Source organism: Heterocephalus glaber, unplaced genomic scaffold (assembly GCF_053883595.1).
Source record: "Heterocephalus glaber isolate CG9 unplaced genomic scaffold, H.glaber_assembly_v1.0 deba00001429, whole genome shotgun sequence".
Classification (NCBI taxonomy): Eukaryota; Metazoa; Chordata; class Mammalia; order Rodentia; family Bathyergidae; genus Heterocephalus; species Heterocephalus glaber.
The window spans coordinates 24,046,184-24,066,670 of NW_028258294.1; the positions used below are offsets into that span (position 1 = coordinate 24,046,184).

General features: G+C 36.7%; 1 protein-coding gene across 1 annotated transcript in view; it reads right to left on the reverse strand.

The window, feature by feature from the left end:
- Window positions 1–5,898: 5,898 nt before the first annotated feature.
- CUNH11orf65 (chromosome unknown C11orf65 homolog) overlaps window positions 5,899–20,487 on the reverse strand; it is a 54,893-nt gene continuing 40,304 nt past the window's right edge. The window contains 2 exon segments of the mRNA XM_087212035.1: window positions 5,899–6,134; window positions 15,673–15,840. Coding sequence (XP_087068161.1) covers window positions 6,071–6,134; window positions 15,673–15,840 — 232 coding nt within the window. The 3' untranslated portion in view covers window positions 5,899–6,070.

Sequence of the window (20,487 nt, forward strand, 5' to 3'; positions counted from 1 at the left end):
GAAAGCATGCAGAGCAGATTAAGAGAATCTGAAGATAAAATATCAGATATAGAAGACAGGATTGTGGTGGACTGTGAAAACAGATTTCTTAAAAATAGTAAGGGACCAGGAGAAATCAATCCAGCAGCTGCTTGATGACGCGAGGAAGAATAATGTAAGACTGACAGGAGTCCATAAAAAAACAGGAGAAAGTACAATTGACATAAAAAAAAAAAAAACTGTTCACAGAAGCGTAGAAAACTTCCCAGACACAGGTAGAGTTGGAAATACAAATAAGTGAGGCATATAGAACTCCACCTAGCCATGATCAGAAAAAATCTACACGTAGACATATAATAGTCAAGATCCCAGAAACCCAAAAGAACAAAATCCTACAGGCAGAGAAAAGAAATAAATCACCTATAAAGGAAAGCCCATCAGAATCACGACAGACTTCTCAATACAAACACTCAAGGAGAGCCTGGAGTGAAGTATTTCCAGCCCTAAAAGGAAATAACTTCCAACCTAGACTGTTGTATCCTGCAAAATTATCTTTCAATACCGATGGGAAAATTAGATACTTCCATGAGAAAGAACACCTGAGAAATTTCATGAACACTAAACCAGCACTCCAAACAATTGTAAGTAATATCCTAGAAAAAGACAATGAAGGTCACAACTCCATGAGGCCCAACAGAGGGAAGCCACCAGGCAAGGTAAGAAACTAAAGGGAAAGGGGGAAAAATAAATAAAAGTCAATAACAGCAAAATATCATGACAAGGATGAGTCAGTATCTATCAATTATAACTATCAATGTTAATGGCCTCAATTCACCAATCAAAAGAACTAGACTGAGAGGATGGATTAAGAAACAAAATCTAGCAATATGCTATATACAAGAAACACACCTAACTCCAAAAGAAATTCATAGACTGAAAGCAAAAGGATAGAAAACAGTTCTCCATGCGACAGGTACCCAGAAAAAAGCAGAGGTAGCAATCTTATTTGCAGACAAAGTAGATTTCAAACCAAAACTAATCAAGATACAAAGATGGTCACTACATCCTTGTGAAGGGAACAATCCAAGAGGAAGACATGAAAATCCTAAATATAAATGCACCAAATACAAATGCCCCCAACTATACAAAACAAATATTAATGGATATGAAAAACCAAATAAGCTCTAATACAGTTGTAGTGGGGGACCTCAATACCCCACTATCACAAATAGACAGATCATCAAGATAAAAAATTAACAATGAAATTCTAGAACTGAACCAAGCTATTGAACAAATGGACTTAATATATGTTTACAGAGTGTTCCACCCCACAAAATCAGAATACACATTCTTTTCAGCTGCACATGGGTCATTCTCCAAAATAGACCACTTGCTAGCTTATATGACATGTCTAAGTCAATGTAAAAGAATTGAAATTGCCCCCTGTATATTATCAGACCATGGTGCAATAAAATTGGAGATCAATAACATGAGAAACTGCAAAACTCCCACAAAAACCGGGAAATTGAATAACACCCTCCTGAACAACCAATGGGTAACAGAGGAAATTAAAGAAGCAATTAGACAGTTTCTACAAGTAAATGATGATGCCAGTACAACAGACAGAAATCTATGGGACACAATGAAAGCAGTTCTATGAGGGAAATTCATAGCAGTGAATCCCCATATTAGGAAAACAGAACTCAGATAAATAACCTAATGGAAAACCTCAAACTCCTAGAAAAAGAAGAGAATAACAAACCCAAAGCTCACACAAGAGAGGAAATTATAAAGATCAGAGCACAAATCAATGCAATGGAGACCAAGAGAACAATACCAAAAAAAAAAAAATCAATGAATCAAAGAGTTAGTTTTTCAAAAGAATAAATAAAATTGATAAACCTTTAACCAACATTATCAAAACAAGGAAAGAAAAGGCTCCAATCCATGCAATTAAGAGAAAAAAAGGGGAAGTCACAACAGACCCACTAGAAATTGAGAGGATCATCAATACCTACTTCGAGAAATTGTACTCTAATAAAATGGAAAACACAGAAGAAATGGACAGATTCCTAGATACATATGAATAGCCCAAAGTTAAATGAAGATAATAGAGATTCTAAACACCCCAATTACAATGAGTGAAATTGAAAATGTAATAAAAAATTTACCAACAAAGAAAAGCCCAGGTCCTGATGGCTTCACTGCTGAATTCTACAAGACATTTAAAGAACAACTATCACCATTACTCTTTAAACTCATCAAGGAAATTGAAAGGGAAGCAAGGCTTCCAAATTCATTCCTGGAAGCAAGTGTTATTTTGATTCCAAAACCAGGGAATGACCCAACCCAAAAAGAGAACTACAGGCCAACCTCCCTAATGAACATAGATGCAAAAATCCTCAACAAGATACTGGCAAACAATACAGAGGGTCATCAAGAAGATCATACACCCTAACCAAGATGGATTTATCCCAGGGATGCAAGGATGGTTCAACATTTGTAAATCAATAAATGTAATACACTATATTAACAGTGTCAAGGACAAAAACCATATGATCATCTCAATAGATGCAGAAAAGGCATTTGACAAAATCCCAAACCCATTCATGATAAAAACACTACAGAAAATTGGCATGGAAGGTCTTTATCTCAACTTGATTAAGGCTATCTATGAAAAACCAACAGCAAACATCATACTAAATGGTCAAAAACTGAAAACTTTCATGCTAAAATCAGGAACAAGACAAGGATGCCCACTATCACCACTCCTGTTCAATATAGTTCTGGAAACATTACCAACAGCAATTAGAAAAGAATAGAAATAAAAGGAATAAAGATAGGAAAGAAAGAAGTTAAACTGTCATTTGCTGATGATATGATTCTTTACATAGAAAACCCAGAAAACTCAGCCAAAAGACTTCTAGACTTAATTGACAGATTCAGTAGAGTTAGCTGGATATAAGGTCAACACTCAAAAAACAATAGCCTTCTTATACACAAATAGACTCACTGAGAGAGAAATTAGGGATGCAATTCCTTTTACAATAACATCCAAAAAAATGGAATATCTAGGAATCAATCTAACAAAGGAAGCAAAAGACCTCTACAATGAAAATTACTGCACCCTGAAAAAGAAGATCAAGGAGGATATAAGAAAATGGAAAGACGTCCCTTGTTCCTGGGTAGGAAGAACCAAAATAGTGAAAATGGCCATACTTCCAAAACTACTATATAGATTCAATGCAATGCCGATTGAAATTCCAGCAATATACTTTACAGAACTAGAGAAAACAATCCAAAAATTCATTTGGAACCAGAAGAGACCTTGAATAGCTAAAGCAATTCTAGGCAACAGAGACATGGCTGGGGGTATCACAATACCCAACTTGAAGCTATACTACAAAGCTACTGTGATTAAAAACAGAATGGTACTGGCAAAGAAGCATACCCAAGAATCAGTGGAATAGATTAGAAGATGCAGAAATAACTTCAGACATACTCAGCTACCTCATCTCTGACAAAGGAGCCAACCACCCTCATTGGAGGAAAGATAGCCTATTTAATAAATGGTGTTGGGAAAACTGGATTTCAACCTGCCAAAGATTAAAACTAGACCCATACCTATCACCATGAACTAAACTAAGATCAAAGTGGATTAAAGATCTAAATATTAAAACAGAAACACTAAACTTGCTGGAAGATAAGTTAGGTAGAACTCTTGAAGACATTGGCATAGGAAAAGACTTTATGAAGAAAACCTCAGTAGCACAGGAACTAGCAGAAAGAATCAACAACTGGGATCTCATCTTATTAAAAAGCTTCTGCACTGCAAGAGAAACCACCAGCAGAGCTAACAGACAACCAACAATGTGGGAAAAAAATTTTAGCACCTGTACCTCAGACAAAGGTCTACTATCAAGAATATATAAAGAACTGAAAAAGATCAGATCCCCCAAATTCAAAGACCCAGTTTAAAAATGGGCATCTGAAATGAACAGACATTTCTCAGAGAAAGAAGTAAAAGCAACAAATAAACATATGAAAAAATGTTCAACATCACTGGTCATTCAAGAGATGCAGATGAAAACAACACTGAGATTCCACCTCACCCCAGTAAGAGTGGCTGCTATCAAGAAATCAACCAATAACAAATGCTGGTGGGGGTGTGGAGAGAAAGGAACCCTTCTCCATTGTTGGTGGGAGTGCAGACTGGTGCGACCACTGTGGAAATCCATATGGAGATACCGCAGAGAACTAGGACTAGAGGTCCTGTTTGACCCAGCTATTCCCCTCCTGGGTATCTTCCCGAAAGAATTAAAAGAATCATACCACAGTGATGTATGTGCACCTATGTTTATAGCGGCACAGTTTGTTTTAGCTAAGGTTTGGAAACAGCCCATGTGCCCATCAACTGGAAACTGGATAAAGAAGATGTGGGTTTTTTATAAAATGGAGTACTACTCAGCCATAAAGAATGAGAAACTAGAGACATTTATAGCTAAATAGATGCATATTGAGGCCATACTCTTAAGTGAAATAAATAGGACACACATGTGTAAATACTGAATAGTATCTCTGGTGTGAGAAACTGAAAGTGTAAATAAGGATGAAAATGATTAAAATGAATCATTGATAATTTGAAATAGGAAAAGGTTCAAAGGTGTAGGGGTGGCGCGAGGGGAAGGGGAAAGGGAAGAAGGGAAAGGAAAAATTATGAGAAAGAAAAAAAAATGGAAACGTCTATGTAAATAGGGAAGGGCACATAGGTAATGGGGGAAGAAATAAGAGCTAAGATACATCATGTTCAGGTACAAACACCCAATGATAAATGCAAATGTATACCTAAAATGTATCAATTAATATATAAATTATAATAATAAAGCATGCTATAAAAAAATAAATCAACCAATAACAAATGCTGACAGGGGGTGTGGGGAGAAAGGAACCCTTCTCCATTGTTGGTGGGAGTGCAGACTGGTGCGACCACTATGGAAATCAGTGTGGAAATATCTCAAAGAACTAGGGCTGGAGTTTCCATTTGACCCAGCTATTCCCCTGCTGGGTATCTTCCCAAAAGAATTAAAAGAATGATACCACAGTTATATATGTGCATCCATGTTTATAACTGCACAGTTTGTAATAGCTAAAGCTTGGAAACAGCCCAAATGCCCATCAACTGGAAACTGGATAAAGAAGATGTGAGTTTTTAAATAAAATGGAGTACTACTCAGCCATAAAAAATGAGAAACGAGTCATTTATAGCTAAATGGATGTGTATTGAGGCCATACTCTTAAGTGAAATAAATAGGACACACGTGTAAATACAGAATAGTTTCTCTAGAGTGAGAAATTGAAAGTGTAAATAAGGATTAAAAGGATTAATAGCAAATAATTGATACTTTGAAATAAGAAAAGGTCCAAAGGGGTAGGTGTGGGAGAGGGGATGGGAAAAGGAAAAATTATGAGAAAAGAAAAAAAAATGGAAACGAAATCTATGTAAATAGGGAAGGATGGAGTGGGTGAGGGGTGCACAGGTAATGGAAAAAAATGAAAACCAAGACACATCATGTACAGGTACAAGCACCCAATGATCAATGTAAACATATTGTATACCTAAAATGTACCAATAAAAGAATTTAAGTAAAAAAAAAAGAATGGTATGTCCAGGATATGACACACACTTCATTGTGCTGGGTATCACTTTCAAAAAAGTACTGTTGACCCCTAGAAGCACAATAATGACACAGAACCTTAAAAAAAAAAAAGTTATATTTTGAGGCATTTACCTTTCCAAATAAAGTTTGCTTATTAAAAATTACTGAAAAAAATTATTACTGAATCCATGAGCTATGTAACACTTAAAATTTTTACTTAACCCTAAATAATATAGACTTGGCATTTGGGAATTGTCTGTTGTCTACAATTGTCTGTTCCCAAATGACAGTTTTATGTGCAGAGGTTAAAATAGCAGATTCATTTATAACTGTGTACTGTGCAGGGTACTAAAATGTTGCATGCTTGAAAATATATGTGAAATGTATCATTTTTGCTTCATGAGAATTTGCTGTAAAGTATTGCTTTTTAAAAGTCACCTACCTTTGAAGTTAACTGAAGAGTTGCTTGTAGCAATTTGCTTCCAGTTGGCAATATACCTAAGCACATGATATGGGCATTAAGTTAATTTAACTTTTTAAGTAATAAGTTGATTTATTATTACATGCATATGTTAAAGGTGACAAACTGGTTAGTCTCAGTGTTTAACTTTCATGACTTTCCTATCCCCTAATAGGTCACATGTATTGTAAGGAAACTTCCAGGACGAGGAGTTGGAGGAGGTATTAAAATAGGGCCCAACTTCTTACCATATTAGTATCCTTTTATTTCCTTCCAGCATGTGTCCTCATTTTATCCATTTCATTCGTGCAAGATCTTCAGTTTAGTGCCCACTAATATAAAATTTAAAGCATGGACAGAAAACTCTCAGAAGGAAAGCAACAATAAAAACTTTCTCCTTGGTTCTAGATTGCTAGATCTACTATTGCTGACATCTCAACGGAAGTTTGAAGCTGGTGGTTTATGATTTTAGTAGAACAGTATTGTATTAAGATTTAGATCAAGGAGGCCGGGGATTTAGCTCAGTAGTTCTGCTGCCTGCCTTGCAAGCGCAAGGACCCAAGTTCAATCCCTGGTACCAATAACAAAAAAGATTTAGATCAAGAATGTCTGAGGGCTGGGGATTTAGCTCAGTGGTTTCATCGCCTGCTGCGCAAGTGCAAGGACCCAAGTTGGATCCCCAGTACAAAAAAAAAAAAGAATGTCTGAAAAGCCAGGTGTGTTGGTAGACACTTGTAATCCCAGCACTCAGGAGGCTGAGGCAGGAGGATCACCATGAGTTCAAGGCCAGCCTGGGCTACATAGTGACCCTGTCTCAAGAAAACCCTAAGTAAGTAAATTAATAAATAGTCTCTGAAGAACAGTCGGAGGTGGGGCTTTTGGAAGATTATTTTACTGTGAGGATGCTATAGCTAACTTGCTGTTAGGAGGTGGGACCTGGTTAGAGGCAGATCACTGGTGGTGTGGCAATATCCTCCTCTCCTTCCTGGCACCTATGACAGGAGCAGCCTTCCTCTCCCCAGGCCTGTCTCATGCCATTTTTATGTTTAAGCCTGCTGGATATGGCCTGAAACTTCTCCACTGTGAGACAAAATAAACCTCCTTTTTAAGCTGGAGGTACTGGGTGTTTTGACCCAGCAACAAAGAAAGTGACTGAGACATGCCATCTTTCCAGTGTTCAGAAAATACAGAAGATAATATTCAAGTAGAGTGGTTGACACTGAAGCTCCCTAAACAGAAGCTGAAATAGGGAGACCAGAGTAGCTATAGAGGTAAAATAGGGAAAAACAAGGTATGAGGAGCTGTGAAGATGAGGCAAAGTGTAAGAGGTAAGTTTCCTGCAACTTGTTTCTTCTTACACCTTCTATAGCCTCTCCCAAGACTCCTCTCAGTGGCCCAAATCAGGTAAGGAGTTGGCTAAAGGAAGTGCTGAAAAGGACCTGGCAGAGAAATAATGAAGATTAGAGTTTTCATGTAATTCAGAAAAAACCACTAATTTTCTAAATATTTATTCCATTTGAATTATTTTTACTCTTGGTAATCCTGTGCTCTTGATATTTTTTCTGTAGGAACATACATGTCGTCTAATAGTATTTAATTGTAATAAGGTGCTGTATCTGAAGTTGGCTCCTTGCTACTCTCCATTAGTTTATTCTGTGTCCTTAAATGAAATGTTGGGTAATTTAAATGAAAGGGCACAATCCCTTCTGGGATCTCTTCGTAAGCAATTCAATCTGCTTAACTTTAAATTTAGGCAAACTTTGTGTTTTCAGTAGTTGATCAGCACTATAAAGAGTCACATGTCAGTCACCCTGTTTCCTTAGATTTATATACCAAAATGTTTTCATTCCATTTTTAAGGAGCCAAAGTAACTTGTTCAATAGTATGCTAAGACCTGACATTCTGGGTTATAAACTTATGCTGTGTCTAAGAACGGTCACTGATTCTTGCTTTATTTAAGAGTTAGTATGAATTTATTCATTGATTTAAAAAGAACTTTTTAAAAAGAACAAGCTACCACTAGCTGTTAATCAAAGTTTTACAAATAGAATCAGCAGTCTGATTGTATCATTATCATGCTGTCTAAATCACAGCTGATGTGGCTTTCTCACTAAGAAATTTTTAAAATAATAATTGCAGAACAAAGTGCATATAGACACAAAGAATCAACAACTAGAATCTCATCTTATTAGAAAGCTTTTGCACAGCAAAAGAAACCATCAACAGAGTGAAGAGACAACCCACAGAGTAGGAAAATAATTTTCTCTGGCTATTCTTCAGACAAAGAACTAATATCTAGAATATGTAAAGAGCTCAAAAAAAAAAATTTGAACCCCCAAATTTAAAGACCCAGTCCAAAAATGGGCATCAGAAATTAACAGATACTTCTCAAATGAAGAAGTTGAAACAACAAATAAATATATGAGAAAATGTTCAAATGCATTGAGAGATGCAAATTAAAACAATGCTGAGATTCCATCTCACTTCAGAATGAAATGTTATTATCAAGAAATCAACCAACCCATTGCTTCTCGATTCTTTGGCTAAGATCAATTGTAAGAAATCAATCAATAACAAATGCTGGGCTGGGGATTTAGCTCAGTGGTGCCACCACTTACCTCACAAGCACAAGGTCCTAAGTTCAATCCCCAGTACCAAAAAAAAAAAAAAAAAAAAAAAAAAAAATCAAAACAAATGCTGGTGGGGCTATGGGGAAAAAGGAATCCTTCTGTACTGTTGGTGGAAGTGTACACTGGTGCAACCACTGTGGAAATCAGTGTGGAGATCCTCAAAAAACTAAAACTAGAGGTTCATTTGACCTAGCTATTCCCTTTCTTGGTATCATCCTGAAAGAATTAAAAGCATCATACCACAGTGATATATGCATACCTGTGTTTATAGAAGCACAATTTGTAATAACTAAATCTTGGAAATAGCCCAAATGCCCATCAACCGCTGAATGGATAAAGAAGATGTGGGTTTTTTTTTTTTATACAATGGAGTACTACTCTGTTATAAAGATAAACTTGAGACATTTCTAGGTAAATGGATGTACCTTGAGACCATACTCTTAAGTGAAATAAATCAGACACACGTTTAAATATCTCATTGTTTCTCTGGTGTGAGAAACTGAAAGGGTAAATAAAGAGCAAAATGTAATAGGTACTGTGAAATGGAAGAAAATGTTCATATGGGAAGGGAAACAAGGAAAGAGGGAAGGGAAAATAAAAAAGAATAGAAGGAAAAAATGTAAATGTAAATGAGGGGAAGAGGGGTTGAAGGGAGGAGAGGGGAGTGGGCAAAAAAGGAAGACACATCATGTACAGGTATAAATTCCCCATAAAGAATGTTATCATATATATCTAAAATGTACCAATAAATTTTTTTAAAACAGTCCATATAGAATCTATAATTAATCCCTTCAGGAATATGTGTGTATGTATTTATCAATGAATGACAGGTCTCACTATGTATTTCATCCTGGTGTAGCCAGGGTGACCATGAACTCACAGCAGTTCTCCTGCCTCAGCCTTCCCAGTGCTGGGATTACAGGCATTGTGCCACCATGCTTGGGGAAATTGATGCTTTAATATAGTTCAGGAAAAGTTCTTAGCCAGAGAAGCTACAAAATTAGATGTCTTAGAAATCCAGGCATCAATTTCAGATTTGCTATTCTACATAACATACATAAGCATAGAGCTCTCAAGAGACTTACAGTATAAGAAAAAAAACTTTGTTTTTTGAGACAGGTCTCACTATATAGTCCAGGCTGGCCTTGAACTATGTAGGTGGGGCTGGCCTCAAATTCATGGCAATCCTGACTCAGCCTCCCAAGTACTGTGATTGTAGGTATGGGTCAATGCCTGCCCAGAAAATTAAGGTTTTTCTAGCTGCTAATCACTTAATAGATATGTAAAAATTCACTTGCAGTTTTAAAAATATGAAGATCCTGGAAGAGTAATACCCATCTTGATAGAGAATAAGCAGCTAAAAAGGAAAGAAATTGTGAAGATCAGAGCAGAAATTAGTGAAATTTAGACTAACAGTATAAAGGGTCAGTGAATCAAAAGGGTGTTTCTTTGAGAGGTAAGATTGGTAAGTCCTTAGCCAAACTACCAATGGAGAAGACCCACATCAATATAATCAGAAATGAAAAAGGCAAAATTGCGTGGAACACTATAGAAATCCAGAGGATTATGAGAAACTATTTTGAACTATACTTCAATAAATTGGAGACTCCGGAATATGCCAACCAATAAAAGCCCAGAATCCAATGGATTTATTGCTGAATTTTACCAGAAGTTTAGAGAAAAGCTAATGCCAAGACTACTCAAACTTTTCCATGCAGTTAAGAGACAAATGCTTGCAAATTCATTCCATTAAGCCAGCATTAACTAATACCAAAACTAGATAAGGACTCAAAAAAAAAAAAAAAGGGACGAAAGGAGGGAAAAGAATAAAAAGAGGGAAGGAAGGAACAGAGAGAAAAGAAAGGTATACAGATTACAGGCCAATATCCTTGATGAACATAAATGCAAAAATTATCAATCAGACACTTTCAAACAGAATTCTGTAAATCACTAAAGAGATCATACATCATAAAGTTGGCTTCATCCCAGAGATGCAAGGATGGTTCAACACACATGAATCAATAAATAAAATACACCACATGAAGAGAATCAAGGACAAAATCATGTTATCTCAATAGATACAGAGAAAATCTTTGACAAAATTCAGCATCCTGAGCACAGAGGAGGTGAGCCACTCCTAGCACCCAGGAGGCGGCTTCCGGGCTGCAGTACCACCACCACCACCAGCACAGAGGAGGTGAGCCACAGTGCGGGTGCCAACAGCAACCTCTCCATGTTGAAATGAGAAAATATGTAAACAAGTCTCAAAACCAGACTTCCAGATCACCTACAGCAACCCCAAAGGGAAATGAGATGGAACACTCTGATACTCAAACACCTGGTCTCCCTGAACTGGCAACAAAAGAGGATCTGGAAAAAATGGAATCAGAAATAATTTCTCACATAACAGCAGAGATTGTGCCCATAGTGCAACACACGATTAATAAATGTAGAGAGGAGCTGAGGAACATGATGGAATCCCAACACAGGAAACAAATGGAATCCATAAAACAGATGCAAACAGATTTCCAGGAGATTGAAAATTCCATTGAAAGTCTACGCAGCAGAATGAACCAATGTGAGGACAGAATCTCAGAGATAGAAGACAAGATTGCAATTAGTGACCAGGAAAGAAAAATTTCCTTAAAATTGTAAGGGAACATGAGAAATCAATCCAGCAGCTGCTAGATGATGCAAAGAATAACATAAGACTGACTGAAGTCAATGAAGAAACAGGAGAGAGTGCAGATGACATAAAAAAAAACTGTTCACAGAAGTGATGGCAGAAAACTTCCCAAGCAGGCAAAAAGAACTTGACATACAGATAAGTGAGGCATATAGGACTCTAACTAGCTGTGATTAAAAAAAAAATCTACACAGAGGCATATAATAGTTAAGATTCCAGAAACCCAACAGAAGAACAAAATTCTACAAGCAGTTAGAGAAAAGAAACAAATCACATACAAAGGAAAGCCCATCAGAATCACAGCAGACTTCTCAACCCAAACCCTCAAGGCAAGAAGAGTGTGGAGTGATGTATTTCAAGCCCTAAAGGAAAACAGTCTCCAACCCAGATTGATGTACCCTTCAAAAATATCTTTCAATATAGATGGAGAAATAAGATATTTTCATGAGAAGGAGCACCTTAGGAACTTCATGAATACCAAACCAGCACTCCAAAAAATTTGAGACTATATCCTAGGAAAAGACAACAAGGAACACAACCCCAGGAACCCCAGCAGAATGAATCCGTCAGGTGTCACAAGAAGGTAAATACAAAGGGAGAGAATCCAAAAAAGAAAAAAGACATGACAATGATAAGTTAATATGTATCTGTTATAATCATCAATGTTAATGGTCTCAATTCACCAATCAAAAGAAAGTCTGGCAAAACAGGTCAAGAAGCAAGATCCAACAATATGCTGCATACAAGAAACACATTTAATTCAAAAAGAAACTCACTGACTGAAAGTTAAAGAGTGGAAAACAATATTCCATGTGATGGGAACCCCCAGAAAAAGCAGGACCAGCTATCCTCTTTGCAGATCAAGTGGATTTCAAATCAAAATCTGAAACACTTCTGATCCCAAGAATTTCAGATAAGTGATAATCAACTTGTATGTACAAATCTATTGTGAACATGTGTTTTCATTCCTAAGTAAAAACTTAAGAACAGAACTGTTGGTTCTTAACAGTAATAGAAGAAATTTCTATATTGTTTTCCAAAATGGCTTCATCATTTTACATTCATATTAGCAGTTTTAGACAGTTTTAACTGGTTCACACCTAAGCTGACATTTGTTCTTGTAAAACTTTTAATTTCATCTCCCTAATGAGTGTGTAACACAATCTTGTCATTGTACTGATTAGTATTTTTCTGATTCTATTGTTGCACACCTTTCCTTATGGTTACTGGCTATTTATCATCTTCTTGTGTCTACTTTTTAATTGGGTTGTCTCTTAATGAGCTGTAAGTTCTTTATATATTCTGGTCTTAGGTTATATGTATTATAAATATGGTCTGTTTAAGGACTACTTTTCATTTTCTTAGCGATGTCATTTAAAGTTCTAAATTTTGATGGAATCTCATTTATCAATTTCTTTCTTTTATATATCATGTTTTTTGTATCCTAGGAAGTTCTTGCCTACCCTAAATTCATGAACATTTTCCCATATAATTTCTTCTTAAAGTTTTATAGTTTTAGTCTTTCATATTTAGGTTCATAGATCCAGTTATTTTTATGTATGAGAAAAAAGGGTTGAGGTTAATGTTTTACATACAGATACCAGGTGTTCTAGTACCATTTGCTGAAAACACCCTTTTTCTCTGCTATTGAATTGTTTATGTTCTATAAAATGTTAATGTTAAATAATCTTTCAAAACTCAGTGGACCATATGTGTGGTTCTATTTCTAGATTCTGTGTTTTATTCCATTGGTCTATATGTCTTTCCTTATGCCACCACTGCCTTGATTACTGTAGCTTTAGAGGAAGTCTTTTTTTTTTTTTTTTGGTAATGGGGATCGAACTCAGGTCCTTGCACTTGTGAGGCAGGCGGCAGAACCACTGAGCTAACTCCCTGGTCTGCTTTAGAGGAAGTCTTAAAATTAGGTAATAAATGTCTTCCAACACTGTTATTTTTTTTCTTTTTACTTTTCTAGGTCCTTTGTACTCCTACATAACTTTTAAATTTCAATATCTAATTCTTCATTTATAGCAAGTATATATAGACCTGAATTTTTATATATACCTTGTGTTTTCTAATCATGCTAAATTCAAATACAAGTTCTAGGGGCTCCTAGAGATTTCTTAGTATTTTCTCTATAGATGATCATTTCATCTACACATAAAGATTTTGTTTCTACCTTGCCAATCATATGCTAATTGTTTCTTTTTATTGCCAGACTATTTTTGTCTGGGCCTATGTTTCAAAGTTTAATGGACAGATGAAGAGTTGGCATATCTGCCCTTGTTCCCCACCTTAGGGAGTAAGCATTGTATCTTTTCATTCATATAAGTCATTTTTGCTGGAAGTATGGAATACATGGCTTATCTGTCGAGAAGATTCTGTTCTACTTCTAGTCTCCTGAGAGCTTTTACCATGAACAGCTATAGAATTTAGTCCAATACTTTTTCTGCAACTACTGACAGGATCATATGTTTTTTTTCTTTCCTCTGTTAAAATGATGTCTTTTGGGGTTGGATCCTCCAATGCTGAACCAACAGTGCCATCCCTATATTAAAATCACTTTCTATATACTGCCAGGTCTGACTTCTAATAGTTTGTTTGGTTCAACAAATTTCTATCTATGTTCATACTTTTTTCTTCTATTGTCTTTATCCAGTTTTAGGATTAGCACAATGTTGATTTCTTAAAATGAGGGGAGAAGTGTTCATTCTTTTTTCTGCTTTAAATGTTTGATATAATTCATCAGTTAAAATGTATATGATCCTGTTGCTGTCATATAGGTAGGTTTTCAAGATAGGAATATGCTTTCTTTAATAAGTGCTATTCAAATTTTATTTTTCCTCCAGAGTCAGTTTCATTAATTTTATTCTAAGGTACTTCTTAGAAGTTGTCAAATTTATTTCAAAAAAGAGTTTTGTAATATGCTGTCTATATCTTTTTAAATTCTGTAAAATCTGTGGTAATGTCCTCTAAATTTTGATATTGTAATTTTTAAAATGTATTATTGATATTGTGTAATAAGAAGAAAAGGTCTAAAGGAGTAGGGAAAGTGGGAGGGGTAGGGGAAAGGAAATAAGGGAAAAGAAAAAATTTGAGAAAAGGAAAAAAATGGAAACAAAGTCTTTGCAAATAGGGAAGGGTGGAGGGGGTGAAGGGGGGGCAAGGGAAGGGGAAAAATATAAGAACAAAGACACACATGTAAAGGTACAAGATCCCAATGATGAATGTAACTATATTTTATACCCAAAATATACCAATAAACTTAATGGGGAAAAAAAATCAGCATCACTTCATGATAAATATCCTGATGAAAATGCATATAGAAGGACCTTACCTCAAAATGGTAAAAACCATATGTGACAAATTCATAGCTAATATCATACTTAACAGGGAAATTGAAAGCATACTTTCTAAAATCAGAAACAAAACAAGGGTATCCACTTTCACCATCTCTGCTCAATATAGTACTCAAAACTTCAGTCAGAGCAATCAAGCAAAAGAAATGGGATGCAAATAGGAAAGAAAGAAGCTTGTTATTCTATTATCTATTTGCAGATGATAGGACACTCTAAATAGAGGACCCAAAAAACACCACCAGATAACTCTTAAGCTTATAAAAAAATTCAGTGAAGTTACAGGAAACAAATCAATGGTGTTTCTATATACCAATAATGAGCCTACTGAGAAAGAAATCAGGAAAACAATTCTATTAATGATAGCTTTAAAAAATTAAATACCTAGGAATTAACCTGACTAAGGGGATGACAGACTTTTATAATGAAAACTATGTAACTGAAGAAAGACTGAAGGAGACATAAAAAAATGGAAAGTCTTCCTCTTCTTAGGCAGAATATCAATTAAATGGCCATATTACCAAAAGTGATCTATAGATTTAATGCATCTCATTAAAGTATCAACAACATTCTTCACTGGGCTATTAAAGTAATTCTAAAATTTATATGGAAACAGAAGATACCCAGAATAGCCCAAGCAATCCTAAGCAAGAAGAGCAAAGTGGGAGGCATTACAATTCCAGATTTCAAGTTATACTATAAAACTATCCTTTAAAAAGTCTAATTTTCTTTTCTCTATTTTTGGACCATTGACTTTTTTAATCCTTAATTTTTTTCTGTTTAGATAAATAGTACTTTTTTTTTTTTTAAGGTTATGTTTGTGGCCCCAAGATTCAACACGGGAATGTTAGAGAAGAAAATGTATGATTGTCTTTGTTCCCCAAGTACAGCAACATGTACTTACTCATCAAAGTTGAGGGTATTTGTCCAGTTCAGCACTTCATCCACTTCCCATTCCATCACAGAATCTATCCCACCATCTTCCATGGTTCTTATGAGCCCTTTTGTTGCTGTATGGATTAAGCCTATAGTTTCATAATGAGTTGACTTAGCCTACAGGCTTCCTGCATAACCTAAATAGAAGAGAAGGGACAGAAATCCTTTCAGTAGGTGATTAGAAGTACATGCAGTTGGGCTGGGGATTTAGCTCAGTGGTTTCGCCGCCTGCTGCTGTGCAAGTGCAAGGACCCAAGTTCGATCCCTGGCACCAAAAAAAAAAAAAAAAAGAAGTACATGCAGTTGATAAATACTGGTGCCATTTATGGGTTGAAACTATACATTGTCAGGTTTTCAACTTGTAACTCAGATGCATCTAAACCAAGACCCATGTGATGGAATATTGGAGAGGGGGCAAAGTAACCACATTAACCAGAAAGCCCTCTCTTAAAAATTACCTGTCCTTAACTTGCATTTTAAAAAATTTATTTTTATTAGTGCCTATTAATTTTACAAAATACTGTTTTAATGTGGCATATTCAAACATACATATATGTTGATCATATCAATCCCTTCATTAGTCTCCCTTATACTCCGCCCCCATTCCTTTCCTCTTGTCTACTAATGGTCTTCTACATTTCTGTCATTTTTTTTAGATTCTGCATACTAGAACATATTCTTGTCTGACTCTGGCTTATTTTGCTTAACATGATGATCTCCAGTCCCTTCCACTTGCCTTCAAGAGACAAAATTTCATTCTTTCTGGCTGAATAAACTCCATTGTGTATCTATACCATTTTTTTAATCCATTCATCTGTTGATAGGCACCTTGGCTTGTACCATATCTTAGCTATTGTGAACTATGCCGCAATAATGCAGATAGCCCTGTAGATCGACTTTACTTCCTTCTGTTATATACCAAGGAGTGGTATAGCTGAATCAAATTGTAGCTCTATTTTTAGTTGCTTGAGGAAACTCCATAGTGATTTCCATAGTGGCTATACTAATTTACTTTCCTACCAGCAGTGTAGAAGGTCCCCCACACACATACACCTCACTTTCTCACTAGCATTTCTTTTCACTTTGAAGTACATAGGGACTGCAATCTTCACAGGGAGTCAGTATATGTACGTAACACATCTTTTTTTATTCCCTTACTCTCCAAGTCCCTCCTCCCTTTAGTCTCCTTCTCTTTTGCAGTAGATCTTTCTTTTTCCTAAGGTCTATTTTGATCTTTATATTTTGGCATCTCATATAACAGAAACCATAAGATATTTAAGCTTGTGTGTCTGATTTATTTCACTTAATATTATGGTCTCAAAGTGCATCCATTTTCCTACAAATGACTCAAGTTTATCCTTTATAGCAGAGTAGTACTCCATTGTGAATAAGTGCCACATTTTCATCTGTTCATCTGTTAATGGACATATAGGCTGCTTCCAAGATTTAGCTGTTATGAACTGTGCTGGTATAAATATGGGAAGCAGAGAGTGATAAAAGGAGTGGGGAGGGAGAGAGACCTTGCCAGACTACACCCCACCGTGATCCACTTCCTCTGACAGTGCTTCACCTTCTAACATCACATTGAGACATAAACTCATCAGTGGATGAATCCATTGATAAGCAGCACACCCCCATGATCCAAACACCTCTCAAAAGCCCCACCTATGAGTGTATGAGGCTTGGGGGGACATCTAGATATAAACCATAACATTGAGTATATAAAAGATATATAGGACACATCAAAAAGTAGTGTCTAGTCTTGGGGATGTGGCTCAGTGGTGCTATGCCTGCCTGGAAAACACAAGGTCCTGAGTTCAATTACCTGTACAGAAGAAAAAAGTAGTGTCTAATCTAGGTAGATCAGAGAAGGTTTTAGAAGGAGATATTTGAGCCAAGTGGGAAGGCCCTAAATTCAATCCCACTACTCCAAGAGTGGGAGGTGCCAGGTGTGGACTGTTACTCCTTTTCAAGGTAGATGGTACAGGGTACAGCAACTACTTGATTCAGTTGAGAAAGGATATCTCAAATGTCTGTAAGCTTCAGATATGTGGTAGACTCCTAACTTTTTGCAAAGTTTACTGTTCTTTTTCTAGTGTATATCTGTCCTACTCAGTTACCCAGGGAGCTTATATTCTGCTCACTGTGCTCAGTTAGTGCAAGGTCATCAACATGATAGATATGATGTTCTGCACGAATCAAGATATGCAAGCTCTTAGGCATGAGAGCAGGAAAAGTGATATAGTTCTGAGCATAAGAGGTAAAGACACATTCTGTTCTTCCCATGTAAATGCAAACTCCTTTTCAGTTAGTGATTTGGATGGGAAAAAAAAACCATTTGTCAGATCAGTAGTGGCATAACTAGCACCAAGGGCTGCATTGATTTGCTCTGTTAAAGAGGTCACATCTAGAAGCTTAATGGCAGTTATGTCTACCCGACCTATATACTTCAAAGTTCCATTATTCCCAGTGATTTAAAGCTGCAGTCCCCAACTTTTTGGCACCAGGGACTGGTTTCTTGGAAGATAATTTTTCTACAGACTATGGAGGAGGTTTCTGTTTTTATTAATGTGCATTTGCAATACATAATAATTATACTCTCCAGCACTAGCATTACTGCCTCATCTCCATGTCAGATCATCAGCCATTAGATTGTCATAAGGACTACACAACCTGGATCCTTGCACATGCAGTTTGCAGTAGGGCCTATGCTCCTATGAGAATCTAATGGCACTGCTGGTCTGCTGTGGAGCTCAGGTGGTAATGTGAGCAGTGAGGAGCAGCTATAAATACAGCTCACCACTTGTTTCCTGCTGTGTATCCCCATCCTCACAGGCTGCTACTGGTTCTGATCCAGGGCCTGGTGACTGAGGACCCTTGATCTGTTTGTTTTTTTGGTACTGGGGATCGAACTCAGGACCTTGTGCTTGCAAGGCAGGTGGTGGAACCACTGAGCTAAATCCCTGGCCCTGGGGACCCTTGATCTGAATGAACCAGTTCCATCACTGCTTTCCCCACCATCTTCTCCATACTATAAAGGACAGAATTTACAAGAATTCTGCTGTTCCCCTCAACAACCCATTTATTAATAACTTGATGAACAGGGTATAATCTGCAAGCTCCTAGGGATATGGCTAGCAGAAGGCTAAGTAAATTGCACATAATAGAAACATACACTTATAGTCTTAAGATGCCTATTTCTACAGTATACTGAGGACATTCAGTCATTTTACAATGGTAGAAATTGACTGAGTTCAGGCTTTTAGTAACAGACCCAACAGATAACATTTCTGAATATTCAAGCCAACACTTTAAATCTGTAATTCCTGATGAGTGTGGCTGTGTCCATAAGTTCAGCCCAAGCAACACTTGAGCTAACAACCTTAGAATCCACCCTCACATAGAGCTTCTAAGGCTCCTGATAATATAATGGTAAATTCTTGTAACTTTCAATTTATAAGCTATATACAATTAGAGAAGACCCTATACCTCCCTGTCTGGACTGTCCTGAGATACAACTCTTATTGTGAGCTAGAGTCCATAAGAGAGGGTGTAGGGGAAACCTGAGGAGAATCAGTGTGAGCTTCTGTGGCAGGGCACTAGTAGTCACTGAAAACATTTTATGCAGGAGTGAGCTGCTTCTTTCCTTAAAAAGGGCAACAAAGTTTTCCTCCACTACCAAGGTTGTTTGGAAGCTTAAGGTTCTTAGCTTTGTCTTCTCAAAGGACTCATCCTAAGCCTCAGGATTCTACTTTTTCCTCACTATCACCCTTGTTCTAGTGCAAAAGACCTGGCAGGTTTGAGTACTTGGTTGCACTTTAGCCACAATCGAACCATAAGCCTGGTAGTTGGGCTGTGCTTCAACTCACACTGCACCTGAAGGAGATGAAGAACTACTTCAAAGCTGCTTTGAAGATCCTGATTACCCACAAAATTTTTTAAATGTTACAACAAAACATTGCTCCCAGCACAGAGAAGGAAGCTTCTTGGTCACCATAGCACCACTCCCAGAAAAGAGGAGGTGAGACTCTCGGGCACCAGCAACAACATCCCCCCCGCCCACGTCAAAATGAGAAGAAATGTAAACAAGCCTCAAAACCAGACGTCCAGATCACCTACAGCAACCTCAAAGGGAAATGAGATGGAACACTCTGATACTCAACAACCTGGACTCCCTGAACTGCCAACAAAAGAGGATCTGGAAAAAATGAAATCAGAAATAATTTCACAGATAACAGCAGAGATTGTGCCTAAAGTGCAAGACATGATTAAGAAATCTACAGAGGACACAGATTAAAAAATAGAGGACCTGAGGAACATGATGGAATCCCAACATAGGAAAAAAATGGAATCCATGAAACAGATGCAAACAGATTTCCAGGAGATTAAATACTCCACTGAAAATCTACTCAGCAGAATGACCCAATGTGAGGATAGAATTTCACATATAGAAGATAAGATTGCAATTAGTGACCAGGAAAAGAAAAATTGCTTTAAAATTATAAGGGACCATGAGAAATCAATCCAGCAGCTGCTCAACAATGCAAAGAAGAATAACATAGGACTTATCAGAGTCAATGAAGTAACAGAAGAGAGTGCAGATGACATAAAAAAACTGTGCACAGAAGTGACGGCAGAAAATTTCCAAAACAGGGGAAAAGAACTTGACATACAGATAAGTGAGGCATATAGGACTCCAACTAGCCTTGATCAAAAAACATCTACACAGGCATATAATAGTTAAGAGTCCAGAAACCCAACAGAAGAACAAAGTTCTACAAGC